This window comes from Oncorhynchus keta, chromosome 10 (assembly GCF_023373465.1).
Source record: "Oncorhynchus keta strain PuntledgeMale-10-30-2019 chromosome 10, Oket_V2, whole genome shotgun sequence".
Classification (NCBI taxonomy): Eukaryota; Metazoa; Chordata; class Actinopteri; order Salmoniformes; family Salmonidae; genus Oncorhynchus; species Oncorhynchus keta.
In genome coordinates this window covers 39,858,708-39,886,650 of record NC_068430.1, presented here as the reverse complement: position 1 = coordinate 39,886,650, position 27,943 = coordinate 39,858,708, and the positions used below count along the sequence as shown (strand labels likewise).

The 27,943-nt window shown below is 42.6% G+C and overlaps 4 protein-coding genes across 4 annotated transcripts in view; 3 read left to right on the top strand and 1 right to left on the bottom strand.

The window, feature by feature from the left end:
- The window catches only part of syt6b (synaptotagmin VIb), an 81,348-nt gene extending 71,707 nt beyond the window's left edge, over positions 1 to 9,641 (top strand). Inside the window, exons 8-13 of the mRNA XM_035778071.2 lie at positions 5,239 to 5,647; positions 6,311 to 6,887; positions 7,583 to 7,703; positions 7,976 to 8,147; positions 8,376 to 8,526; positions 8,853 to 9,641. Coding sequence (XP_035633964.1) covers positions 5,239 to 5,647; positions 6,311 to 6,887; positions 7,583 to 7,703; positions 7,976 to 8,147; positions 8,376 to 8,526; positions 8,853 to 8,924 — 1,502 coding nt within the window. The 3' untranslated portion in view covers positions 8,925 to 9,641. The remainder of the gene's footprint in view (positions 1 to 5,238; positions 5,648 to 6,310; positions 6,888 to 7,582; positions 7,704 to 7,975; positions 8,148 to 8,375; positions 8,527 to 8,852) is intronic.
- A 68-nt stretch (positions 9,642 to 9,709) lies between these two features.
- olfml3b (olfactomedin-like 3b) lies at positions 9,710 to 15,451 on the bottom strand. The gene is made up of 3 exons (XM_035778072.2): positions 15,256 to 15,451; positions 12,132 to 12,417; positions 9,710 to 11,018 (listed from the first exon to the last, which is right to left on the bottom strand). Exons 1-3 carry the CDS (start codon positions 15,352 to 15,354, stop codon positions 10,234 to 10,236), a joined length of 1,170 nt encoding a protein of 389 aa, XP_035633965.1. The 5' UTR covers positions 15,355 to 15,451; the 3' UTR covers positions 9,710 to 10,233.
- A 1,354-nt stretch (positions 15,452 to 16,805) lies between these two features.
- On the top strand, positions 16,806 to 18,760 carry LOC118389509 (probable G-protein coupled receptor 25). The gene has a single exon (XM_035779412.2). The coding sequence runs from the start codon at positions 16,979 to 16,981 to the stop codon at positions 18,089 to 18,091; it is 1,113 nt and encodes a 370-aa protein (XP_035635305.1). The 5' UTR covers positions 16,806 to 16,978; the 3' UTR covers positions 18,092 to 18,760.
- Positions 18,761 to 21,573: 2,813 nt separating this feature from the next.
- The window catches only part of inavab (innate immunity activator b), a 44,796-nt gene continuing 38,426 nt past the window's right edge, over positions 21,574 to 27,943 (top strand). The window contains exon 1 of the mRNA XM_035778067.2: positions 21,574 to 21,727. The gene's annotated coding sequence lies outside the window, so the exon portion shown is untranslated. The remainder of the gene's footprint in view (positions 21,728 to 27,943) is intronic.

Below are 27,943 nucleotides of genomic sequence, written 5' to 3'. Positions count from 1 at the left end.
AAAAAAAAAAACTTTATTGTACCAGCAGGAGAGGAGAGGAGAGAAGGAGGTTTACGGGAATCAGGGGTCATATTCCCCATGGTGCTTTTTATTTTAACATGGAACCACGCTGAAACACTCCCAGCTGGCCGCCAGGCCAAACTACGTTGATTAAGCCATGGATAAAACAAAAGAGAAAAGAGGAAGAGGAGGAGTGGAACAAGAATGGAGTGTGGTGGAGGAGGGTTGAAAAACACCCTAGCAGTGTGCTCTACAGCTAAAAACGAAATAGTAGAACAAGTCCATCCCCTGTCATTGGTACTGATAAACAGAAACTCTGACCAGGAAGTCAAAAACTTTTTTCCACCTTCGTTCCTCCCTCCCACTCTCCTCCCACCTCACTCCTCTCCTCTTCCGCCATGCATCATGTGTAATCAAACACATGTAACTCATTACAGGCTTTTATTATTCAGGGATCAAGCTGAATCGTGCCAGTCCAGAGCATGATACCTCTGGACAGGCATGGTTAGCCCCATTTTAGGCTTCTCTCCTTTGTGAGGACAGACTTGCCAAAACAAATAGCTCCTTAGACTAGGCACGGACTCACAGAATAAGCATTTGATCATTAAGATACATTTTATCTAGAGGCACATTGCGTACAGCACCCAATTACAGTGCAATAGATTCTAAAAAGAGATCAGCTCATTTGTGAATATAAGGTCCTGGTGAAGTTCTCTGTTAAACCACCAGGAGGCAGGCTGACAGACTGCATATGAGAGACAATTTAATTTTGTATTGATTTATTTCACCTTTGTTTAACCAGGTAGGCCAGTTGAGAACAAGTTCTCATTTACAACTGCAACCTGGCCAAGATAAAGCATAGCAGTGCGAAAAAAACAACAACACAGAGTTACACATAAACAAACGTCCATATCAAATCAAATCAAATCAAATTTATTTATATAGCCCTTTGTACATCAGCTGATATCTCAAAGTGCTGAACAGAAACCCAGCCTAAAACCCCAAACAGCAAGCAATGCAGGTGTAGAAGCACTGTGGCTAGGAAAAACTCCCTAGAAAGGCCAAAACCTAGGAAGAAACCTAGAGAGGAACCAGGCTATGTGGGGTGGCCAGTCCTCTTCTGGCTGTGCCGGGTGGAGATTATAACAGAACATGGCCAAGATGTTCAAATGTTCATAAATGACCAGCATGGTCAAATAATAATAATCACAGGCAGAACAGTTGAAACTGGAGCAGCAGCACGGCCAGGTGGACTGGGGACAGCAAGGAGTCATCATGCCAGGTAGTCCTGAGGCATGGTCCTAGGGCTCAGGTCCTCTGAGAGAGAGAAAGAAAGAGAGAAAGAGAGAATTAGAGAGAGCATACTTAAATTCACACAGGACACTGGATAGGACAGGAGAAGTACTCCAGATATAACAAACTGACCCTAGCCCCCCGACACATAAACTACTGCAGCATAAATACTGGAGGCTGAGACAGGAGGGGTCAGGAGACACTGTGGCCCCATCCGATGATACCCCCGGACAGGGCCAAACAGGAAGGATATAACCCCACCCACTTTGCCAAAGCACAGCCCCCACACCACTAGAGGGATATCTTCAAGCACCAACTTACCATCCTGTGACAAGGCTGAGTATAGTCCACAAAGATCTCCGCCACGGCACAACCCAAGGGGGGGGGGCAACCCAGACAGGAAGATCACATCAGTGACTCAACCCACTCAAGTGACGCACCCCTCCTAGGGACGGCATGAAAGAGCACCAGTAAGCCAGTGACTCAGCCCCTGTAATAGGGTTAGAGGCAGAGAATCCCAGTGGAAAGAGGGGAACCGGCCAGGCATAGACAGCAAGGGCGGTTCGTTGCTCCAGAGCCTTTCCGTTCACCTTCACACTCCTGGGCCAGACTACACTCAATCATATGACCCACTGAAGAGATGAGTCTTCAGTAAAGACTTAAAGGTTGAGACTGAGTTTACATCTCTCACATGGGTAGGCAGACCATTCCATAAAAATGGAGCACTATAGGAGAAAGCCCTGCCTCCAGCTGTTTGCCTAGAAACTCTAGGGACAATTAGGAGGCCTGCGTCTTGTGACCATAGCGTACGTGTAGGTTTGTACGGCAGGACCAAATCAGAGAGATAGGTAAGAGCAAGCCCATGTAATGCTTTGTAGGTTAGCAGTAAAACCTTGAAATCAGCCCTTGCCTTGACAGGAAGCCAGTGTAGGGCTAACACTGGAGTAATATGATCAAATCTTTTGGTTCAAGTCAGGATTCTAGCAGCCGTATTTAGCACTAACTTATGTTTATTTAGTGCTCTATCCGGGTAGCCGGAAAGTAGAGCATTGCAGTAGTCTAACCTAGAAGTAATAAAAGCATGGATTAATTTTCTGCTTCATTTTTGGACAGAAAGTTTCTGATCTTTGCAATGTTACGTAGATGGAAAAAAGCTGTCCTTGAAACAGTCTTGATATGTTCGTCAAAAGAGAGATCAGGGTCCAGAGTAACGCTGAGGTCCTTCACAGTTTTATTTGAGACGACTGTACAACCATTAAGATTAATTGTCAGATTCAACAGAATATCTCTTTGTTTCTTGGGACCTAGAACAAGCATCTCTGTTTTGTCCGAGTTTAAAAGTAGAACGTTTGCAGCCATCCACTTCCTTATGTCTGAAACACAGGCTTCTAGCGAGGGCAATTTTGGGGCTTCACCATGTTTCATTGAAATATATAGCAGTGTGTCATCCGCATAGCAGTGAAAGTTAACATTATGTTTTCGAATGACATCCCCAAGAGGTAAAATATATAGTGAAAACAATAGTGGTCCTAAAACGGAACCTTGAGGAACACCGAAATTTACAGTTGATTTGTCAGAGGACAAACCATTCACAGAGACAAACTGATATCTTTCCGACAGATAAGATCTAAACCAGGCCAGAACTTGTCCGTGTAGACCAATTTGGGTTTCCAATCTCTCCAAAAGAATGTGGTGATCGATGGTATCAAACGCAGCACTAAGGTCTAGGAGCACGAGGACAGATGCAGAGCCTCGGTCTGACACCATTAAAGGTAATTTGCCACCTTCACAAGTGCAGTCTCAGTGCTATGATGGGGTCTAAATCCAGACTGAAGCATTTTGTATACATTGTTTGTCTTCAGGAAGGCAGTGAGTTGGTGCACAACAGCCTTTTCCAAAATGTCTAAGATGAATGGAAGATTCGATATAGGCCGATAGTTTTTAAATATTTTCTGGGTTAAGGTTTGGCTTTTTCAAGATAGGCTTTATTACTGCCACTTTAAGTGAGTTTGGTAAACATCCGGTGGATAGAGAGCCGTTTATTATGTTCAACATAGGAGGGCCAAGCACAGGAAGCAGCTCTTTCAGCAGTTTAGTTGGAATAGGATCCAGTATGCAGCTTGAAGGTTTAGAGGCCATGATTATTTTCATCATTGTGTCAAGAGATATAGTACTAAAACACTTGAGTGTCTCTCTTGATCCTAGGTCCTGGCAAAGTTGTGCAGACTCAGGACAACTGAGCTTTGAAGGAATACGCAGATTTAAAGAGGAGTCCGTAATTTGCTTTCAAATAATCATGATCTTTTCCTCAAAGAAGTTCATGAATATATCACTGCTGAAGTGAAAGCCATCCTCTCTTGGGGAATGCTGCTTTTTAGTTAGCTTTGCGACAGTATCAAAAAGGAATTTTGGATTGTTCTTATTTTCCTCAATAAGTTGTAAAAATAGGATGATCGAGCAGCAGTAAGGGCTATTCGATACTGCACCGTACTGTCTTTCCAAGCTAGTCGGAAGACTTCCAGTTTGGTGTGGCGCCATTTCTGTTATAATTTTCTGGAAGCTTACTTCAGAGCTCGGGTATTTTCTGTATACCAGGGAGCTAGTTTCTTATGAGAAATGTTTTTAGTTTTTAGTAGTACAACTGTATCTAGGGTATTGCGCAAGGTTAAATTGAGTTCCTCAGTTAGGTGGTTAACTGATTTTTGTCCTCTGACATCCTTGGGTAGACAGAGGGAGTCTGGAAGGACATCAAGGAATCTTTGTGTTGTCTGTGAATTTATAGCAAGACTTTTGATGTTCCTGGGTTGGGATCTGAGCAGATTATTTGTTGCAATTGCAAACGTTAAAAAATGGTGGTCCGATAGTCCAGGATTATGAGAAAAAACATTAAGATCCACAACATTTATTCCATGGGACAAAACTAGGTACAGAGTATGACTGTGACAGTGAGTAGGTCCAGAGACATGTTGGACAAAACCCACTGAGTCGATGATGGCTCCGAAAGCTGTATCTATCTACAATGTGTGCAAATGTAGAAGAGTAGGGAGGTAAGCAATAAATAGGCCATAGAGGCGAAAATAATTACAATTTAGCATTAATACTGGAGTGATATATGTGCAGGTGATGATGTGCAAGTAGAGATACTGGGGTGCAAAAGAGCAAGAGGGTAAGTAATAATATGGGGATGAGGAAGTCGGGTGTGCTATTTACAGATTGGCTGTGTACAGTTACAGGTAAGCTGCTCTGACAACTGATGCTTAAAGTTAGAGAGGGAGATATGACTCCAGCTTCAGAGATTTTTGCAATTCGTTCCAGTCATTGGCAGCAGAGAACTGGAAGGAAAGGCAGCCAAAGGAAGTGTTGGCTTTGGGGATGACCAGTGTAATATACCTGCTGGAGCGCGTGCTACGAGTGGGTGTTGCTATGGTGACCAGTGAGCTGATTGATGACTATACACCATGCACCATGCTTACCGACACCCAAAATGATTGTATTTCTCAATAATCCATTGAAATTAATGCTTTGACATGCCTTAGTTGGTGGTGGCAGCTCAGTTGCTCTCGATTTTGAGGGTTTTCAAAACACTTTGCTTAGCAGTGCGATGTCTTTAAATGAAACCTTTACCTTTATCGGATCTCACTCATGCATATTGTATATACCTGCCGTTCCCATTCTAATCCACCGCCCTTCCTGTCCTCTACTCCTCGACCCATCCCTCCCTCCCTCCCCTTCTCCATGGGCCATGCAGAATGACTGCCCCCTGCTCCAACCTCTCCAACCTTCGTGTGTACGTATGTGTGTCTTTCAGAGGGGTTGGGATAAAGCGGAAGTCACATTTTTTGTTGGATCTTGTGTACAATTGGACAATAAAGTAATGTTCTTCTTCTATCTTCTTCTTCCTCTCCCCTCCACCACCCACCCATCTTGCCATCCTTCCCCCTCCAGATCTCTCCTTCAGCCTCCTGCTCCTGGTGTTTGTGGCCTGTGGCCTGGGCCTGCTGAGCGTCATCGTCTTTGCCTCCTGGAAGCTGTGCAGGGTGCACTGGCGCACCAAGGACCTCTCCTCCAGTGCCACTGCCCTCGCCCCCCCCTCCTCTGCCTCTGACAGACCCTACGACAGAGCCTTGCCCGCACACGGCCACAGGCCTACACTCGTACACGCACACACGCACACACACGCCATGGCGTCGGACAAGCAGAATCCTTTGGACCCGGCAAGTTTCCTAGAGGCAGCTGTGAAGATCAGCCACACGTCACCTGACATCCCTGCCGAGGTGCAGCTGTCCATGAAGGACCACTTCCTGCGCCGCACGCGTATGTCCAGGCAGACCACCGAGCCCAACTCCTCCAATAGGTCAGGCTTCAGGAGGAAGTTGCCTCGGGACACAGACTTAGGATACGTCCCAAATGGCACCCTATTCCCCACATAGTGCACTCCTTTTGACCAGAGCCCTATTGGCCCTAGTCAAAAGTAGTGCATAGGGTGCCACTTGAAAGGCATCCCTGGTATCAGCTTATCAGTGCTTCCTCAAAACTGACCTTAGATCAGTTTGTAAGGGCCTCCTACAATAGGTTGCACTAGGGCTCCACTGAGCCTCAGTGTTTATGTCCAGGACATGTAATAGTATTGAGGTAATAGTATGTGATATGTCAGGAAGGGGCTATTTAAAGTGTCATAGAGGTAAAGATCATTATGCATATCTACACCTGTAACATATTCATTTGTGACCTTTAAGATGAGATACATAGAACATCAATGAGATTGTCAGTTTACTGCCCCTATTGCCATGGAGCTCCTATTGAGCTAAATAAGAGAACTCTAAATCATCTAATATCAGAGAGAAAATGCAATTCCATTTTCTCTAAATTGGAAACTGACAACAGTATTCAGCAGGGGGCATAGATTTCCCAGGCATGCCATATGTTACTGGAATTATTCCACTGCTGAAATTGTTCTACAGTGTGTAAATTGTCCAAGAAAATGATTCAACTGGCAAAAATGGCTCCTTGTCTCTAGGCACAGCTCCTTCAAGAAGCACCTCCCCCGACAAATGCACCATGTCACCAGCCTTGACCGAGGCAGCGACTTCCCCTATACAGAGGACCAATCCACCAGCCTAGCCAGTTTGGGCCGCATCCAGCCAGAGCTGTACAAACAGAGCCCACTGGAGGCCGACGAGTCCTCCAAGAACTGCGCCGCCGCCAAGACCTGTGGTAAGATCAACTTCTCCCTCAAGTACGACTACGAGTCTGAGGCTCTCCTCGTCAACATCCTCAAGGCCTTCGACCTGCCCGCCAAGGACTTATGCGGCAGCTCCGACCCCTACGTCAAAATCTACCTCCTGCCTGACCGCAAGCGCAAGTTCCAGACCCGCGTCCATCGCAAGACGCTCAACCCCATGTTTGATGAGTCCTTCCAGTTCACCGTGCCCTACGAGGAGCTGGGCAGCAGGAAGCTGCACCTGAGCGTATTTGACTTTGACCGCTTCTCCCGCCACGACATGATCGGAGAGGTCATTCTGGAGAATCTGTTTGAGGTGTCGGACCTCTCCCGTGAGATGGCCATCTGGAAGGATATTCAGTACGCCACCTCTGTAAGTCAATCAACGAATCAAATAGATGTATTTTATGAAGCTCTGGCATATACCCCAAAGAGCAAGCAAAGCAGAAGTGAAAGCACAGTGTAAGTCCAGATAGCCTTTTGGATCTGTCATTGGATTCTTCACAAGTTTGAATGAGCTTGCATGTTGGAAGTGCTATATTATCTGGTTTGCATTTTTGGGACTATTCCATTGGTTCCATTGTGTCAGGCAAGCTCTAAAGTATTTTAAAGCGATGGTCCTAATAAGGAATCACCTCAATGGTGCTCTAATGAGCGACTGTAATGATTTGATCCCATGTGTGAGTCACAAGTGTTCAAGAATAGGAGACCAGGCAGGGGATGTGGGGTCAATGCCCCCTTGTACTGCCTAACTTCCATCCTCATTCACATTATAGATTAAATGGGAATTAAATTGTACATTTGCTACAGTATAGTACTACCAAGGTATAGTTCAGCAATTTAACATATTTAGATATTTGTTTCCTTACCATGAATGCAGTCTATGGACAAGGAGTGATACCAATCAACACTTTGGTTTTGTACAGGGAATGCTTTCAAGGATAACGAAACAAATATCTAAATATGTAAAATCATTCAACTATCCCTTTAACAATATTTGTGGCATTGTAATGTGTGATAACTGTTTCCTTCTGTTCTGATGTGTTTTGTCTGTGGCAATGAACACAGGAGAGTGTAGACCTGGGGGAGATCATGTTCTCTCTCTGTTACCTGCCGACCGCAGGCCGACTCACCATGACCGTCATCAAGTGCAGGAACCTCAAGGCCATGGACATCACAGGATACTCAGGTACAGTTCAGTCAATGGGTTCACGTTTAAAGGTTTTGTGCTTGTTTCACCTTAAACGTTGTTGCCTACTCTTCTAACCATTGACCAGGCTATACCTCTGGTAAAAGATTTACAAGACAAAAAACGGAATCTGGTTTGGTAATACGTCTCGCCGGACTTAGCTAAATTACATATGACATAATGTACAGTCAAATCAGCTTGATCCATTCAGTAGCTAAGCACTCTGTCATTTTTAAATAAATCAAATACTATTTTGTCTTGTTTATTGGCAGACCCATATGTCAAGGTCTCCCTGGAGTGTGACGGACGGCGCTTGAAAAAGAAGAAAACCACCATCAAGAGGAACACTTTGAACCCCACCTATAACGAAGCTATCATCTTCGACATCCCCCCTGAGAACATGGACCAAGTCAGCCTGCACATATCCGTCATGGACTATGACTTGTATGCTATACCCAATATCATTTGTGACGCAATGCATGTCAATATTATCAAGAATAATGACTAAGTTCTTGTTACTGATATGTTTGTTCATGCTACAACCATCCCCTAACTCTGAGAGACCTACTAATACTGTCAGTTCTGCTAATTGTAGAAGCGAAAATGTGAAGTTACATTATACCAGATGTGGCTGAAGAGTTAATAGGTGCATTTTGCCTTTTTTCTCCTTAGGGTGGGACACAATGAGATCATAGGTGTAAACAGAGTGGGCAGTCATGCAGAGGGACTGGGCAGAGACCACTGGAACGAGATGTTGGCCTATCCACGCAAGCCCATCGCTCACTGGCACTCTCTACTGGAGGCAAGCAAGTCTCAGAAAGAGGTATTATTACTCACAAAGACACAGAGAAAAACACCCTGCTGACTTTCAATTCTGCGTGTTTTGCTGATAGCTGCTTTATTGAGGAAAGTTCTACTTGCAACGACTGAGATATGGTTGATGTGGTTGTCTTGCCTACCTTTGTTGAATGCATTGACTGTAAGTCATTCTGGATAAGAGCATATGCTAAATGACCAAAATATAAATGTATGTACCCCCTTTTATCTTTGTAGGATTTCTGATGGTAGGTACACTCCTAACAGTGACAGCAATGTTCATGCTGGTGCACTTCGGAATGACTAATCTTTCCATGTGAAATGTGTCCTCAGTGGAAAACCCGCACTGCAAGTTTTGACAGCCAAGGCTCTTGCCCTTCTCCAAGACTCCTGTCTAGTCCATGAGGGAGGAGCTAGAGTTTATGCTCCACGACTCTACAAAGCCTGCCCTGTAGCAAGGCCTGAAATATGGAGTGTCCCAGACCCAGACCCACACATGTTGTGCCTCAGAATATGTAAAGTGCAGTAAATTGCTCTGGAATGACATTATCTCGCCATCGCATACCCACACACATACACAAACACATTTCTCTTGTGCCCTCTTGGACAGCCACTTTGTCATGGTACGTATAGCCTAGTGTATACTGACTGGGTCTGGTGGGATCATTGTTATTGCAACAATAGTTTTGCAGTTGAGCTCAGCCTGGTTTGGTTATACACCTGAGGTTAACATCTTTGTATATATGTAATGCCCTTTGATACTGACATCAATAATAGCACTGTATTTAGAATCACATGTTTATGATATTATCAACATGACTATCCCCCTGAATTTACTTTTCTGTTTCAATTGTCACCTGTGAAGTGTTTGCCAATAGTCTCTTGTTCAGGCAATGTCATGTACTTTGTTGAGGGTGTTGGCTTGACCTTTGACCCCTTTGCCTCATTAGCCTTGTGATAAGTGCTTGAATTAATGACTTTCCTCTGTTTTTTCCAAGCAATTTAGAGTATCTTTCCACTTTTGTATTGAACATGTGTATTTGTAACATAACTGTTTCCAGGCGTCCCTTGTATTTTAAAGAAGTGATAATAAAGTTGTCGATTCTGGTTCTAACATTCCAAATCGAGTGTCGATATACTGTATGTTCCTCTTTTACTGTAACAACATAGAAGAAAAATAAGCTACACACTTTCATGCAAGTATTTTTTTTATTCAACAGAAAGGCATAGCCAGGAAATAGGTAAAAATGTGTGGTTTTCAGAAGTGCTAAACTGAGAGATATTCAAAAAACATACATATCATACAGCTGCATGTATTTACTTCAGATTCTCCATTCCACACCCTCCTAGATCTTTCTTGATGATCCTAGAAATGTTTCACATCAAGCAATACCTACAGTAAATGGATGCTTTTATATCACTGAACTGTTTTGCTGTCAGTAATCAACACAGGAAATACAATATTACCTTCAGAACAGTGCTGCAAAACCTTGTGCCGAAGTTGAACAAACCATGTTAGTAATTTTCACACCTTTGGACATATCTATGTTATTGATCTTTGCTCCAGGGAAGATAAAAGTTTAAAACATTCCACTGAATATGACAGTCTGAAATATGTTTTATTTTTCGCCTACACAGACATTTCTGGGCTTTTATTCGGGTATAGATGAGCGAAATCTCAAACCCACCTCAACACTAGACGGCCCTGCTGAGCTCATACCTCCAGTTTCTTCTTCATGGCCAGTTTGTAGAGGATCTGGTAGCCGTCATCCCAGGCGTAGATCAGCTGCTCCAGCGGGTTGTACTTGAGGCTGGAGTGAGAGCCGTAGCGCTTGGGAAAGTACACGAGAGGTGCATCGTCATTGGTTACCATATCACTGACGTCAAAGACGCACTGGACGCGTGAGCGGCTGGGCAGCGCGGTGTTGTAGACCACATACACCGTGCCGCAGATGATGAAGGCGGCCTCTGCGTTCTCTCGCGGGCACGGCGTGTCCCACATCTGCTCGATGTCCAGCGTGTTGGCATCCATCTTGGCCAGTGAGATGTGCCTCTCAGTCTCCTTGGTGGCGTAGATGGCCCAGAGGCCCTCCTCATCTGCGGCCAGGTCAATGACCGTCTCCGGAGTCAGGCTGTACACGGGGACATGGTCCTGGACGGGGAACACAGCGCTGTCTGCCACCGAGCCATTCTGCAGGTTGTACTTGATCAGCCGAAGCTCCTTGCCTTCCTTCACGTAGTAAGCGTGGTTGTTGTAGACAGTGTGGCCGCTGCCTCGCCAAGGAGACGGAAGCTTCACGGTCTTGGCCATGGACGTGCCTTGGGAGATGGTGAAGTCCCGGATGGAGCCAAACTCATAGATGGTGTCCTCGTCTGTGCCGTTGAAGATGTAGACTTTGCCCGAGCTACTGCCCACATCTTTGGTCCACATGCCCTTTGGGCCTCCAACTCGCTTCAAAATCTTCATGGCTTTGATGCTAGAGATCATGTCCCTGCAGTCTGGAAGAGAGACGATAGATTCATGAGTTGGGCTAATACCATGTTTTTTTTACATGGTAGTCAACATTACACAGCAGGTTGAGTGTAATTACAATGTACACATTGTTACAATTCTTACAACTGTGATACCTGTAATACCTGTGTCATAAAACATACTACACCATACCATATTGATAAAGTTCAACCAAAAGTAATACTGAGGGACTAGGTAAAGTTGAAAGGATAGTACCATTTCTTATAGTACATTTTTTTGTGAAGTTTTAGCTTTTACGTGTTCAACCTGATTTTGTCAGAACATGCACCCCGAGTAGGCAACAGCACTCAGCTGTAGGTGGCAACATGTATCAGGATCACAGGCAATTAAACTTGATGAGTCACTGGCTATTCATCCGGCTGGAGTGCAACTAAGAGAAAATATTACAATTAAAGTGGTGCATAATTTAGAGTATGCTGTTTGAATAAGCATTGCATCTTCAGTCAGTCCTTCATCTACATATTTCATCAGCATGCTCTCACATCTCAGTACATACCTCCCATTTCCTAAACCTCAACAACCAAGTATAAACAAACTATTTCCTAAATTGACTGCATTCAGATTGCTTTCTCTATGCAAATAAAACAAACCATACTGTTGTAGAGCAGAACAAAAAGTGTTAAGCACAACATTGAATGAAATCCACTTAAACTCTTTAATAATGGCCTCTGAGAGAAGAATAATGATATGAGGGGAATATATATTTTCTAACCTACTTACATAACAGTACAATGGCTAAGACATTGTGGCCTTCTCTATCTCTGCTCATCATCTAGAAGATCTGTTCAGGAAACAAGGCCTCACATTACCCCTACTGCTGAGTTTACTTCATTTGTCCTCTCCTTTGGCCTATGCTATGATCTTCTTAGTAAGTAATAATTTGTACTACATGTGTGTCTGTCCTCCCAATATGTCATCATGTCTACAGTACATGTCACGGAAGGGCTATGTAACTAACCACTGCTCTATTCTGCCTCTTCCCAGCAGGCCTTTACTATGATCCTCACAGGAAGTAACTACCATGTGAACTACTTGTGTCTCTATCCCCCCAGTATGTCACCGCATCTGCCACGTCTCACCTGTGGCCTTGGCGTACTTGACCTTGTTCTTCTCCTTCACCACAGTCACCTGCTGCTCCACCAGCTTGTCGTCCACGTCCACGCAGGGCTGCGCCCCATTCTGTGTCTCCAGGTAGTCCATCTCGCGCTCCACGCGGTCCACGCGCGTCCCCACGCTGTCTAGATCCGTCCTCAGCGTCTCCTTGTCCTTGTCAAGGGTCTCAATCTGGGCAACCATCTGCTGCTTGAACTCCCGCAGCTCTGTGGCGTAGCGGTTCGTCTGCTCGTGCCATAGCGAGATACGGTCCTGGTGGGAGTGGTGAGAAGAAGACAGTTAGAGCAGGTCGTGTAGAAGTAGTCCTGGGTTCTGTCCCTATTTCACAGGATGAATTAAAACCCTGTTCTCTGGTGCCACTGCCACAGTCATCACCAGTGTGGCGTCAGGCTCCACGTGGATGTCTCCTCTCTCCCTTACTGTTCCTTCTAAGCCTGGAACCTCTGGCCATCGCATTAAAGGAAGACAGAGACATTAAGTGAAGTGCAGGTTGAGGATCAGCTTTTCTGAGTGACCTTGACTAGATTTGCACTCCAGTAAATGCAAGGGATGTATCAGCACGCAGGGGGTAATCTCAGCTAGGAGGGATTGAGAGTGCAGAAAGGTCAGGATTAGAGTTGTATACAAGAGCCATTGGTGTGGCTAGGAACTAGGAAAAGACAGCTACAAATGCCACAGAAAGGGACAACCGGTGGATATAACACACTATGTGACAGGTTTGAAGTGGTATGCAGCAATATTTTTTATAAAAAAATATTCAAAGCCCACAGTAGACTGAATTATCACCTGATAAATTATTTCAAGCAGACAGCTGCAGGACTGATTAAGGAGTCTCACTAAGGGAGATCCAACGCCAATATGAACTGAGTAATGACATTTCCAGACACTAGTCTACAGTACACTCTTAGAAAAAAAGTTCCAAAAGGGTTCTATGGCTGGCCCCATAGCAGGACCCTTTTTTGTTCCAGGTAGAATGCTTTTTGGTTTCAGGTAGAACCCTTTTGGGTTCCAAGTAGAATCCTCTGTGGAAAGGATTCTACCACGAAACAAAAAGGGTTCTTCAACTGGTTCTCCTATTCTTATGGGAACAGACAAAGAACCATTTTAGGTTCTAGACAGCACCTTTTTTTTCTAAGAGTGTATATTCCACAACCCAGCCTTCCTTCCTGCTACTATGTCCCAAGGATTTAGGGAATGGGAAGAGAGAGGGCTTTGTAGAGTCTCTCAACTGTTCAAAGGCTCAATTCTTAAATCATTTCAAGAAATCCACGAGGAATTAATTATATTCTAAACTAATTGTTATTGGTACCTTAAGTAAGGCAATTCATTGTTAAAAAAGGATTGATCCAAAAAATGACAGAGCCGGTTACTCCTATTGATAAGATGATTGAATTACTTTATCAAGAGAAAAGCATTGGGCCCGTTTCAAACTTTTATCACAATATCCTTAACATGCAAACAGTATCTTTAGATAATCTTAGGAACCCATGGCAGGGTGAATTACAGGTGCAGATATCAGAGGAGAGTTGGGGGAATATATGGAAAACACTATCTAAAGCTACTACATGTCACCGAACAAGGGAGTTTTAATTCAAAGGACTATATTGTTTTTTTTATGAGCCCTGATAAACTTAATAAAATAAACAAAGTAATATGGGGAATATCCACCCTTTGTGGCTGCAGGAAGCCTAGTGGTTAGAGCATTGGGCCAGTAACCGGAAGGTTGCTCGATCAAATCTCTGAGCTGACAAGGTATAAATCTGTCATTCTGCCCCTGAACAAGGCAGTTAACCCACTGTTCCTAGGCCGTCATTGTAAATATGAATTTGTTCTTAACTGATTAAAAAATGAAACATTTAAAAATACATATCTGCAACGTGTTGGAGGCAGTGTGGACAAATAGGTACTTCCTCACATATATTTAGGAAAATCCAGTCTCTTTGGTCTGAAATTCTCCATGTTATACAGGACATCATAGGGATTATTATTCAACCAGACCCATGTCATCTCCTACTAGGTATTGTTCCTGTGGATACACTCTACTCCTCTCCACTTAAATTGATAGATTATCTTTTAGCAGCAGCAAGGAAATGCGTAAGAAAATGCAACACCCTTAAAAGATATGTGGATAGGTCTGATGCGGGGAACTTGTTGACATGGAGGTGATAAAATCAATCTTGCAACAAGTTCCGGACATATCTTATTGAGTCATTTCTGGGGTTTTGTTTGCTTGTTTCTATTATTTTTCTGATGTGGCTTTATCCAAAATTCTATTCTTATTCTCTTGAAATGTTTGCTCTATTACAACCAAAAATGTACCCTTAACATGTGAATCTCATTACGCTTCTTTGTGAAGACCGCAAAGATATGTTGTGTATCTATTGTACGTGTTCTTGATGTGCTCTTGAATAAAAATGAATGTATATATAAAAAAAAGGATTCTCACTAAAACCACGTTAACACTTTTCACCATAAACCTGAAATGGAAAGTATTGAATGCTCTTTCTCAGAACGACTCACTGGCTGGAAATTATCCGAGAGGTTTCTCTGAGTACAGTCGCTCAAAATAACTTGTCAGGGAGGTATTTATGCAGGTATTTATTTATGCAGAGTCAGAACACATATAGAGAGAGGCCAACTACTTTCCATGTGAACAAGAATACTAGAAAGCAAGATGGAGAATGGGATATGGGTACACATAGCAGTGGAGCTGTTTTGTTGTACAACAACAACTTGAAGCGAGCCAGTTGGTCAGTCCTTTAGAGAGTCCAACGTTCTAATAACTCCATGTACAAGGCTAATATATATATTATATATTTTATATAAATCAGAACACTACAGAAGTTACCTGCATACAAGATCTTCAAACATCTATTCCCATTTGCTTCTATTTTGGGCGGAAACAAATTTATTTAAAGCATGAAATCTATACTTTCTGGGTGCAGCAGCAGAAACAGTCAGTCAATATTTTTTTCCTCAGAATCCCCACATCTGCATCCCATTGAAGGTTTCCCAGATCCCCAGAGAGTTTCCTTTCAGACTTATTCTGGAGCCCAGGGTCTGACTGGGAGCAGAAGAACAGTCTCTTACCTCAATGGCTAGCAGACGCCGCTCCAGGTAGTCCATCAGGGCTTGATGCTGGGCGTTAGCCAGGCAGGTCAAAGTGACAAGGATGAGAAAAACCCTCATTTTGTGGGAGGACAGGTCACCCTTTTCCTTGTGTGCGTGTCGACGGGAGGAGAGTGTGCGAGGAGGGGCCAACTTTACGGTGTCCCTAACTTGACTGGAATGTTTTAATAAACACTCAGGGAGGGAGGAGTTTTGAACATCTGGTACTGCTGGAAACACACAGACTCTCTCGCCATTTCCTTTTTTCTTTCTCCCAACATAATCATTGTTGTCCACTGATTGCTAAATACCACATTAGTGATGTTTATAGGTCATTTTAGGTTGGGAGGTACTTTGTCTTTTGCTTTTGTTCATTTTCTATGTTTTGTAGAGATTGAAATACATTGAAATGTATGATTGTTGACTCGTATCACACTAAAATGCAATATTAAGAAGACAAGTTAAGGCAAAAATGATGTTTGCACAGCTGTCACTCTTGATTAGAATATAATATTGTAGTTGTTCACTCCTATTAGTATTTTATTTCATTTTAAGAAAACTCTTCAGCATTGATGGGAAGAAAATTCTGATGCAATGCCAAGAGTGGAGGAAAATATTTTTGTCAAATGGAAGATACTTTATCCCCTCGTATTTTTATTGGAACACTAACCTTCTCTTACATAACCAACATTCAACTAGCTCAGGTCAGGCTTAACATTTTGTCACCCCCCCCCCTTTCCTTTAAAATAGTATTATAAAATTAGTTTCACTATGTTCTATAACTGTTCAATGATGATTTGCATTTCTGACAAAGAGACAATTGTTCATAATTGTTCAAAGACTATTGTCAGTCAAAAGGAAACGTGGTTGTTAAATCAAGCCATCATTCCAGTTATGTTTTTCACAGCCTATGAGCACATTAAGTTCCCATCAAGTTCACATTACAGTAAGTTTTATCGTCAAGTATATTATGACTCATCTGATGAGAAGTCTGATTTATTCATGTGCACGGTCATTGGGTCTGGCAAGTACCATTTTGATATTCTAATGCAAGTATTTTCTCATAATGCAAGTACAACAGTTTAGTGTTTGCTATTTACCACACGTGACACACAAGAGACTGTATGAATAGTCTGTCGTTGATGTTCAATGTCATGTCTAGGTTCAATTTAATGATTGAAATGAATAATTCACTCAGTGGATTTGTTTTGTAATATGTACAAGATCATAATTCCAGCAGGCCTACCTACATCAGCCCTGTGAATACCATAACCACATCCTGCCCCTTTCAAATGTTTTTATTGTTTCATCTGCTACTAGAAGTCAGTCTTAAGCTGTTTTTGAATATTTTGTTCAAGTATTGTATATTGTATTGTATATGTTCTTTTTCTTTTGATATGTTTTTACGTTTCTTCTTGCTGTACTTTTTGCCTGCATGTCTAAAGTGTTTCTATTTGAACTGATATGCAAATATACTATATAAAAATCCTCATTAGAAATAGTTGGAGTAATTTCTGTCAGAATATGCCAGATAGAGAACTAGAAAACATGCCAATGGTGCTAGAGATGACAGAAGAAAATAGGACCTGGCAGTTTGTCTGTGGTTTTTAAGAACGTGACGCAAGATAGTTTGTCTAGAAGTATTGAGCTTGCCAGCCAGACACACAAAGAGCAAGCAGCTGAGAGACTTAACTTTGATCACAAAATGGAGACGTATGACAGCAACAGGTACTTCTACAGCGATGACATGCTGTACAATGTCAGCTACGATCTAACCTACCTTGGGGAGCGCTCCAGCTCCAGTCTTCCCTATTCTCACATCTACCTGCCACTGCTGTATTTCCTCATGTTTTTCACAGGCTTCCTGGGCAACCTCTTTGTGATCACAGTCATGGGCAGCCGGGGGAAGAGAGGTGGCCGTCTGGTGGATACGTTTGTGGTTAACCTGGCACTTGCGGACCTGGTGTTTGTCCTCACCCTCCCTCTGTGGGCCGTCTCGTCCAGTCAGGAGGGACACTGGCCTTTCGGCAACCTTCTCTGCAAGCTGACCAGCTACATTGTTGCCGTCAACCGCTTCTCCAACATCTTCTTCCTGACCTGCATGAGCGTGGACCGCTACCTGGCCGTGGTGAGACTCATGGACTCCCGCTTTCTCCGCAGCAGCCAGTGTGTGCGTCTCAACTGCGCCGTGGTCTGGCTGCTGTCCCTGGCTCTAGGTACCCCCTCCCTGGTGTACCGTAGCATGTATACTCCCAACGGCAAACTCTTCTGTCTGGAGGATGAAGAGTCATCCTTCTTCCTGGGTCTGAGTCTGACCATGGTCTTCCTGACCTTCGCCCTGCCGGTGCTCATCATCATCCTCTGCTACGGTTCTATCCTGGCCCACCTGCGCCAGCACTGTGTTTCTGCTGGCAACCCTCGCGCAGAAGCCCGACACCGCCACTCTCTCAAGATGGTCTTCACCATAATCGTGGCCTTTGTGGTGTCTTGGCTTCCCTTCAACATCTTCAAGACCATCCTCATTGGTTTCAGGCTGTCTAGGGCCGATCTGAGCATTGCGACACAGTCTGTCTTGAGTCAGGGCCTCACCCTCTCCTGCTGCTTGGCCTTCCTCAACAGCTGCATAAACCCAGCCATCTACCTGTTCCTGGACCACCACTTCAGAGGGCAGGCGGAGAACCAGTTCCTGAGCTGCGTGGGGAAGCTTGGGCTACACCAAGGCTATGCCTCGTCCACTGACTTCTACAACGGTACCTCAGAGAGCTGCGGCACAACAGCCTCCAGAACTCGTCTCCAGCCACTTGACCAGAATGTCTGATAGCAGGGTTCTGCACCTTTTACAGCCTCTTTGCGGTCCGAAACGCTAAAGGTTGAGGTGAATCATTTTGTGTTATGATTTTAGGTGTTATGTAATTCAAGCTCAGTGAAAGCATTCTCTGAAATATATTTTGTGTATATTATAGCTTCTCAAAATAAGTTATATTTTACATATCATAATTGCATATTTGATTATCATTGATATTTGAATTTAGGTTTTATTTATTCGCACCAAAGAAAATATTTGAAAGACGAAACAGTACAGATAAAAAACTGGTCAAAACAGTGTGCAAGTGAGGTTGATTAATTTAGCTTTCGTTTTTTTTTTCACGACCAAATTAAATATGATGGTCTTTTTATGTCTAAATATTTTGTATATGAATAATTCATGAGTAGCCTGGTTATTACGATTGTTGACATTCTTAAATTCATAGTAATATTAAATGGCAATTTGTTAACAGTAACGTTAATTTGTTAATGGTTCCTTTTTGCTGCGTGAAATTCATTACAACAATATTCAAAATGGTTGTCTATGTTCATGGCATTAGTAAGACTACATTTACATTTACATTTACATTTAAGTCATTTAGCAGACGCTCTTATCCAGAGCGACTTAGAAATTGGTGCAAACACCTATGACAACCAGTGGAACAGCCACTTGCATCTAACTCTTGACTACATTTAATGTATTATAAAACATTTATAATAAACCGTTTTTTGTAATAAATGATGTGTTCATATAATTGGCAATTATTGCAGATACTTTTTTCCAAACAATGTCATAGTTTACTAAGTATTTTTGCAGTTTAACAATGGGCATTTAATTGTGTGTACGTTTTACATTAAAGGAACACAAGGATGAAAATAAAGTTGGAAGATTTTAGGTATATATTAAGCATATTGAAATAAAGCATAACAAGTAAGTAATGTATAACATTTCCTCATAACTAGTTCCAATAATTATAGTATTGAAATTGTTATTTTTAACATAGCTTCACAATTCATAGCTTTTATAGGCATAAAATGTTCACACTACTTACTGACATATTGAGAAGGAGAAACACTTCTCAGTTTATTTCTCATGTCACTGTAACTTAATAAAAACAGACTTACCAATCAAAATTGATCCAGAAGCTCAACAATGTTTTTATCTGCTTCCTCAAAATGATTGGACTTTAATTCAAAACAGTAGCAAAATGTTATGTGCAACCAGATAACATTCACTGCAATTGACAAAACAGATTCTACCATGAATGATACAAAATAAAACGTTATTAAGATAAGTGTTTTTTGGGGAATTTGTTGGCTGATTACATGACTTGAAAGTTCAAATGTTCATTCATGCCCACATGCTTTTCAGTTTCTTTTGCACTATGAATCACCCAGTTACAAAAGGGCTTGAGAAACTTGGGTTAGATACCAACCAGTCTGTGGGAACCTACAGCACAACTGTATTTCAGCCAACTAGTTCCCTTTAAGACCTTTTACTGTGGAAAACCCTGACCTGACCTTCTGTTCCTCTTATTCAGAAAGATGGCAGCCTGTTGAAGTGGACAATGAACTTCACAGTTTAATGTTTGAAGTCATGTCATTTTTCAAGTCACTGAAATCTAAGGTATTACAAAGTATCAAGACACTGACAACTAAGTTATTTCAATTACATTAATTGGAACACTCACGGTAAATCAAAACGCTTTACATTGCCAAAATAACAAGATCTCAAAATGAATCTCACCTCTAATGATTTTGCCGAGCAGATTCTTCATCTTTCGATGAAGATAAGGATGAGGCTTCCATATCAATTGTTTATTTAGAGAAAACTCATCTCACATTATAGTGACAGATGTTTTATCTGCAGGGGAGAAACTGAGGGCCTCACCACGGACATGCTGAGGGCCTCACCGTTGGGACATTATATTCTCTGTCAATCACGGCACTGAAATAAGACGCATGATCCGTGACCCTTTAACCTCACTGCCAGGCACCGCTTTAGGTTAATGGGTGAGAGGCATCAGTCAGTTTCCGTTTTGTGCTCTCTACGCGAGCAGTGATGAGAACACTGTGTCGTTTTCTCATGGCCTTATCTGTACCCTGTTGGCACCTGGTGTACACCTCAGTTGCTCACTATGAGAATGGTTGTGAAACCTGTTTGAGTTAACCTTACTGGAGGTTGACGTTTGATGCGTAATCATCAGGCCTAGATGGTCCTTCAACAAGACCATTGCAAACTGAACATCTGATGTTTGATAGATGATACCCAGATAGACGTTTTAGCCTACACTCAATGGCAGTAGTGCAGAGGATGTGTTTACTTAAATTCTGTGGGCAGAGAAAACCAAAAGAAGAGAAAATAAACTTGACCTAGCTTACCCTCTAAAGGGAGAGTGCAGATGGTGAGAAACAGCCAGCACCTAAAACAGTGATCACATGGCAGTGGCAGCCTGTGGTTTTGTATCATTTCCTTCACTGTAATGTGTATTTATTTTATTTCACCTTTATTTAACCAGGTAGGCCAGTTGAGAACAAGTTCTCAATTACAACTGCGACCTGGCCAAGATAAAGCAAAGCAGTTCAACACATACAACAACACAGAGTTACACAGAAACAAACGTACAGTCAATAACACAATAGAAAAATCTATGTACAGTGTGTGCAAATGTAGAAGAGTAGGGAGGTAAGGCAATTAAAAGCCATAGAGGCAAAATAATTACAATTTAGCATTAACACTGGAGTGATAGATGTACAGATGATGATGTGCACATAGAGATACTGGGGTGCAAAAGAGCAAGAAGATAAACAAAATGGGGATGAGGTAGTCGGGTGTGCTATTTACAGATTGGCTGTGTAGTCGAGTGTGCTATTTACAGATTGGCTGTGTACAGGTACAGTGATTGGTAAGCTGAATGAATTGGGTGGATATTGGATATTTGGAAGCACATTACATGTTGATATAAAGTAATCAATGAGCTTTACCAAACTGCAAAAAGTAATAAGTAATGCACTCCTGACACCTAGCGTTTGTAGGCTACAGTAGGCATTCTGGTTTAATGCACACACTCACTCACTCACTCACTGGGGCTTTAAGCAGTCCACACTCAGTCAGTCACCGTACATTTGTGGGTATAACTTTACCACATAGTCGCCACTCTATTCTATATATTTTGAATATATGTGAAACCAACTGCTGGCATTAATTACACTGAGGATCTGATCACTGTCGGTAAATTGCACTTTGATGCGATTGAGAGTCGAAGTTCTTAAGAAAAAATCTAAAGGAATGGGATATCCCAATAGTTTGGAGATTTGGGGGTGTAATTCTGTTTTTTAAAACTTCTTCTTGTATATTAATTTGGTATTTCAAAAATATTAAATTATATTAAAATACCATTTTATTAAAGCATGTCCGTTGTAGGGGAGATAGTTTAACTTGTGCAAAAGACAGTAAACTCACTCAAAGTGTCGCCCCTACTTTCGGGGATTTACCATGGCCCATTCCCGTTGCGACGTCCCTCTTCAGAGTACGTAAGAAGCAATACTTCTACAACTTCTGGAAAACGTGGATGAATGTTGATATGGACATGCAAATAAATTGTTCTACGCCCTACACAATTGGATATTTGACATTTTGCATAAGAAGGTATGGTTGCTACTTTCCTTTTCGAAGTAAACAAACAACTTTTACCATCGCATTAAACAATGTTTTTTTTTTTACGAGAGTAGCGCAAGTTTTAGCCATAGCACAATGCTAGACCAAGTTCAGCAGACCTTGACTATAATAATGATGCGAAATTATTGTAAGCGTTTTCATAATATCCTTCACTTTGTATGCAATAATGTATAGGCCAACATTTCCATGCAGCAGTGTTTTTGTTTTATTTGTACTTTACCACTGCCAAACTCCAACTTTTGTTAAGCCACTGGAAAAATTAAGTGTTTACACTTGAATCAAAAGTGAAAAGTTATGGACAGAATACTTTCTTACTTAGGTGGTTCCGTGAAGTTAACTTTGCAGATGAATGAATGAATAAGTGAATGGTAAATGTTAATCCTCCATGGAACGTTGTCATGGAGGATATAGTATGGCAATTCCACTGTAACAGAGTGACGCCGATACTCCGATTTTTTTCCCTTTAAAGGCCCAGTGCAGTCAAAATGGTGTGTTCCTTGTGACTTTTTTGTTGTATTTGTATCATATTGTACAACAGCTGATTTAACGAACACTGTAAACATGTGGAAATGTTTTTATCAGTAGCTAGGTTTCCATCCGATGGGTAACAGATTTTCATGTGAATATTCTAAAATCAGCATAAAGATCATATGCTAATTTTCCAAAACTGACTTGTTGCGATTAAAATCAGTATGATGACAATGCACACAATGTACTTTTTCGCATAAGTTTTCATGTACTGAATACAAAACTAAAGTTCAATGTGATACCATCACATTTTCAACTCTACGAATAGTTTTGTCAAGCTGTTGCGTTAAATTGCAAATGTGCCTACACTGGTCTTGTATAACAAAAATATCTCCTTATCACATACTTTATTTTCGGCCTTCATACAAAACCCCTACAAAAACGTTATTAATTTTCTCCTATAGGCTTTGTCCAACGAGACAGACTCCATTGCTATTGCTCTCTCTAACTGGGCCCAAAATATGTCTTCTCCAGCAGGTGGCGTTTAAAAAAAAAGAAATTGCTCACCAAGCAAGGAGTTTTTGGTTGGAGGACAATGTGTGTAGCGTTTGGAAAACAAAAAATATATATACAGGCGAATTTGATCAAAAATAAGTTGCATAATGATTAAGTTGTTATGACAGTACTGATATAAGTAGGACACGTGACATCCCGGTAACTTTGAAAAAAACACTTTATATCGGATTCGTCACTAGTTACCACAGCCACAAAGTCATAAACCCCCATATTTTTCGTCACTTAGAAAAATGTGATTTTTAAACCTGTCGCAGTGCTAACCTTATGCCTCATTGTAAATTAACCCCCAAAATCACATTTTAGCTTTTATACATTTTATGTTATAGCCAATTTGGGCTTTGTGGCAATCGTTGTGCCTGCTGTTCACACGGAAACCAGTATCGCGATTATCGTTAGTAGGCAACAAAGCGGATTTAATGTATTTCGGAATTCAGCCCTAGTGTTGCAAACCATGTCGTCCAGAGTCACATTTATATTCCCTACTATATCCTCCATACAGAAGTTTTTTTTTTTTTAACCCCCTTTTTTCGTCGTATCCAATTGTAGTTACAGTCTTGTCTCATTGCTGCAACTCCTATAAGGACTCGGGAGAAGCGAAGACGATGTGGAAGGTCGAGAGCCATGCGTCCTCCGAAACACAACCCAACCCAACCAAGCCTCACCTGCTACACTGCTCCCGGCATCGCTAGTGCGCGAAGAGACAAAGATATCCCTGCCGGCCAAACCCTCACTAAACTGGACGACGCGGGGCCAATTGTGCGCCACACCATGGGCCTCCCGGTCGCGGCAGGCTGCTACAGAGCCTGGGCTCGAACCCAGAATCAGCTAGCACTGTGCCACATAGTACTTTAGACCACTGCGCCACCCGGGAGGCCCAGGTGTTTTTTTAAAGTTAAATTTTATATAACCTCAAATCAAATTGTATTAGTCACGTGCCTACTACAACAGTGAAATGCTGACTTACAAGCCCCAACCAACAATAAAGTTAACCAACAATAAAGTATAGTTATTAAAGTGACTATGCATAGATGACAACAGAGAGTAGCAGTGGTGTAACGAGGGGGTGAGACTAGATGTTCAGGACTTTTATGGCTTGGGGGTGGAAGCTGTTTAGAAGCCTCTTGGACCTAGACTTGATGCTCTGGTATCGCTTGCAGTGTGGTAGCAGAGCGAACAGTCTTTGAGTCTTTGAACATTTTTAGGTCCTTCATCTGACACCGCCTGGTATAGAGGTCCTGGATGGCAGGAAGCTTGGCCCCAGTGATGTACTCGTGGGTTCGCACTACCCTCTGTAGTGCCTTGCGGTCGGTGCAACCAGTCAGGATGATCTCGATGATGCAGCTGTAGAACCTTTTGAGGATCTGAGGACCCATGCCAAACCAGTCTCCTGAGGGGGAATAGGTTTGCCGTGCCCTCTCCATTGACTGTCTTGGTGTGCTTAGACCATGTTAGTTTGTTGGTGATGTGGACACCGAGGAGCTTGAAGCTCTCAACCTGCTCCACTGCAGCCCCGTCGATGAGAATGGGGGTGTGTTTGGTCCTCCCTTTCCTGTAGTCCACAATCATCTCCTTTGTCTTGATCACGTTGAGGGAGAGGTTGTTGTCCTGGCACCACACGGCCAGGTCTCTGACCTCCTCCCTATAGGCTGTCTCGTCGTTGTCGGTGATCAGGCCTACCACTGTTGTGTCATCGGCAAATTTAATGATGGTGTTGGAGTCGTGCCAGGCCATGCAGTCATAAGTGAACAGGGAGTACAGGATGGGACTGAGCACGCACCCCTGAGGGGCCCCTGTGTTGAGGATCAGCGTGGCGGATGTGTTGTTACCTACCCTTACCACCTGGGGGCGTCCCGCCAGGAAGTCCAGGATTCAGTTGCAGAGGGAGGTGTTTAGTCCCAGGGTCCTTAGCTTATTGATGAGCTTTGAGGGCACTATGGTGTTGAACGCTGAGCTGTAGTCAATGAATAGCATTCTCACAGGTGTTATTTTTGTACAGGTGGGAAAGGGCAGTGTGAAGTGCAATAGAGATTGCATCATCTGTGGCTCTGTTGGGGTGGTATGCAAATTGGAGTGGGTCTAGGGTTTCTGGGATGATGGTGTGGATGTGAGCCATGACCAGCCTTTCAAAGAATTTCATGGCTGCAGACGTGAGTGCTACCGGTCGGTAGTCATTTAGGCAGGTTATCTTAGTGTTCTTGGGCACAGGGACTATGGTGGTCTGCTTAAAACATGTTGCTATTACAGACTCGGACAGGGAGAGGTTGAAAATGTCAGTGAAGACACTTGCCAGTTGGTCAGCTTATGCTCGCAGTACACGTCCTGGTAATCCGTCTGGCCCTGCGGCCTTGTGGATTTTGACCTGTAACTCACATCGGCTGCAGAGAGCATGATCACACAGTCTTCCGGGAACAGCTGGTGCTCTCATGCGTGTTTGTTTTATTTGCCTCGAAGCGAGCATAGAAGTAGTTTCGCTCGTCTGGTAGGCTCGTGTCACTGGGCAGCTCTCGGTTGTGCTTCCCTTTGTAGTCTGTAATGGTGTGCAAGCCCTGCCACGTCCAACGAGCGTCAGAGCCGGTGTAGTACGATTCAATCTTAGTCCTGTATTGACGCTTTGCGTGTTTGATGGTTCGTCGGAGGGCATAGCGGGATTTCTTATAAGCTTCCGGGTTCGAGTCCTGCTCCTTGAAAGCGGCAGCAGGTTAGAGTCCTGCTCCTTTTGCTCAGTGCGGATGCTGTGTGTAATCCATGGATTCTAGTTGGGGTATGTATGTACAGTCACTAGAGGATTATGATTTTTCAACGCCAATACCGATTATTGGAGGACCAAAAAAAGCTGATAACGATTAATCAGACGATTTTACGTTTATTTTATTTGTAATAATGACAGTTCCAACAATACTGCATGAACACTTATTTAAACTTAATATAATACATCAATAAAATCAATTTAGCCTCAAATAAATAATGAAACATGTTCAATTTGGTTTAAATAATGCAAAAACAAAGTGTTGGAGAAGAAAGTAAAAGTGCAATATGTGCCATGTAAGAAAGCTAACGTTTGAGTTGCTTGCTCAGGACATGAGAACATATGAAAGCTGGTGGTTCCTTTTAACATGAGTCTTCAATATTCCCAGGTAAGAAGTTTTAGGTTGTAGTTATTATAGGAATTATAGGACTATTTCTCTCTACCATTTGTATTTCATATACCTTTGGCTATTGGATGTTCTAATAGGCACTTTAGTATTGCCAGTGTAACAGTATAGCTTCCGTCCAATTTGTAAGTCGCTCTGGATAAGAGCGTCTGCTAAATGACTTAAATGTAAATGTCCCTCTCCTCGCTCCTACCTGGGCTCGATCGAGGAACACATCGACAATAGCCACCTTCGAGGCAGCGGTACCCATGCAGAGCAAGGGGAACAACTACTCCAAGTCTCAGAGCGAGTGACGTTTGAAAAGCTGTTTGAAAAGTTAGCGTGCACCCCGCTAACTAGCTAGCCATTTCACATCGGTTACACCAGCCTAATCTCGGGAGTTGATAGGCTTGAACAGCAGAGCTGCTGGCAAAATGCACGAAAGTGCTGTTTGAATGAATGCTTATGAGCTTGCTGGTGCCCACCATCGCTCAGTCAGACTGTATCAAATCATAGACTTAATTATAACATAATAACAAACAGAAAAATGAGCCTTATGTCATTTAATATTGTTGAATTTGGAAACTATCATCTCGAAAACAAGACGTTTATTCTTTCAGTGAAATACAGCACCGTTCCGTATTTCATCTAATGGGTGGCATCCATCAGTCTAAATATTCCTGTTACATTGCACAACCTTCAATGTTATGTCATAATTTCGAAAATTCTGGAAAATTAGTTCTCAATGAGCCAGGCTACCCAAACTGTTGCATATACCCTGACTCTGCATGCAATGAACGCAATATAAGTGACACAATTTCACTTGCTTGCTAACCTGGATTTCTTTTAGCTAAATATGCAGGTTTAAAAATATATACTTCTGTGTATTGATTTTAAGAAAGGCATTGATGGTTATGGTTAGGTACAGTCGTGTAACGATTGCTTTTTAGCAAATGAGCTTTTGTTAAATCATCCCCCGTTTGGCGAAGTTGGCTGTCTTTGTTAGGAAGAAATATTCTTCACACAGTTCGCAACGAGCAAGAGAAGTGACACAAAGAACTTAATGTTAGCAGGCAATATTAACTAAATATGCAGGTTTAAAATATACAGTGGGGCAAAAAAGTATTTAGTCAGCCACCAATTGTGCAAGTTCTCCCACTTAAAAAGATGAGAGAGGCCTGTAATTTTCATCATAGGTACACTTCAACTATGACAGACAAAATGAGAGAAAAAAATCCAGAAAATCACATTGTAGGATTTTTTTAAATGAATTTATTTGCAAATGATGGTGGAAAATAAGTATTTGGTCACCTACAAACAAGCAAGATTTCTGGCTCTCACAGACCTGTAACTTATTCTTTAAGAGGCTCCTCTGTCCTCCACTCGTTACCTGTATTAATGGCACCTGTTTGAACTTGTTATCAGTATAAAAGACACCTGTCCACAACCTCAAACAGTCACACTCCAAATTCCACTATGGCCAAGACCAAAGAGCTGTCAAGGGACACCAGAAACAAAATTGTAGACCTGCACCAGGCTGGGAAGACTGAATCTGCAATAGGTAAGCAGCTTAGTTTGAAGAAATCAACTGTGGGAGCAATTATTAGGAAATGGAAGAGATACAAGGCCACTGATAATCTCCCTCGATCTGGGGCTCCACCCAAGATCTCACCCCGTGGGGTCAAAATGATCACAAGAACGGTGAGCAAAAATCCCAGAACCACACGGGGGGACCTAGTGAATGACCTGCAGAGAGCTGGGACCAAAGTAACAAAGACTACCATCAGTAACACACTACGCCGCCAGGGACTCAAATCCTGCAGTGCCAGACGTGTCCCCCATGCTGTACATGTCCAGGCCCGTCTGAAGTTTGCTAGAGAGCATTTGGATGATCCTGAAGAAGATTGGGAGAATGTCATATGGTCAGATGAAACCAAAATATAACTTTTTGGTAAAAACTCAACTCGTCGTGTTTGGAGGACAAAGAATTCTGAGTTGCATCCAAAGAACA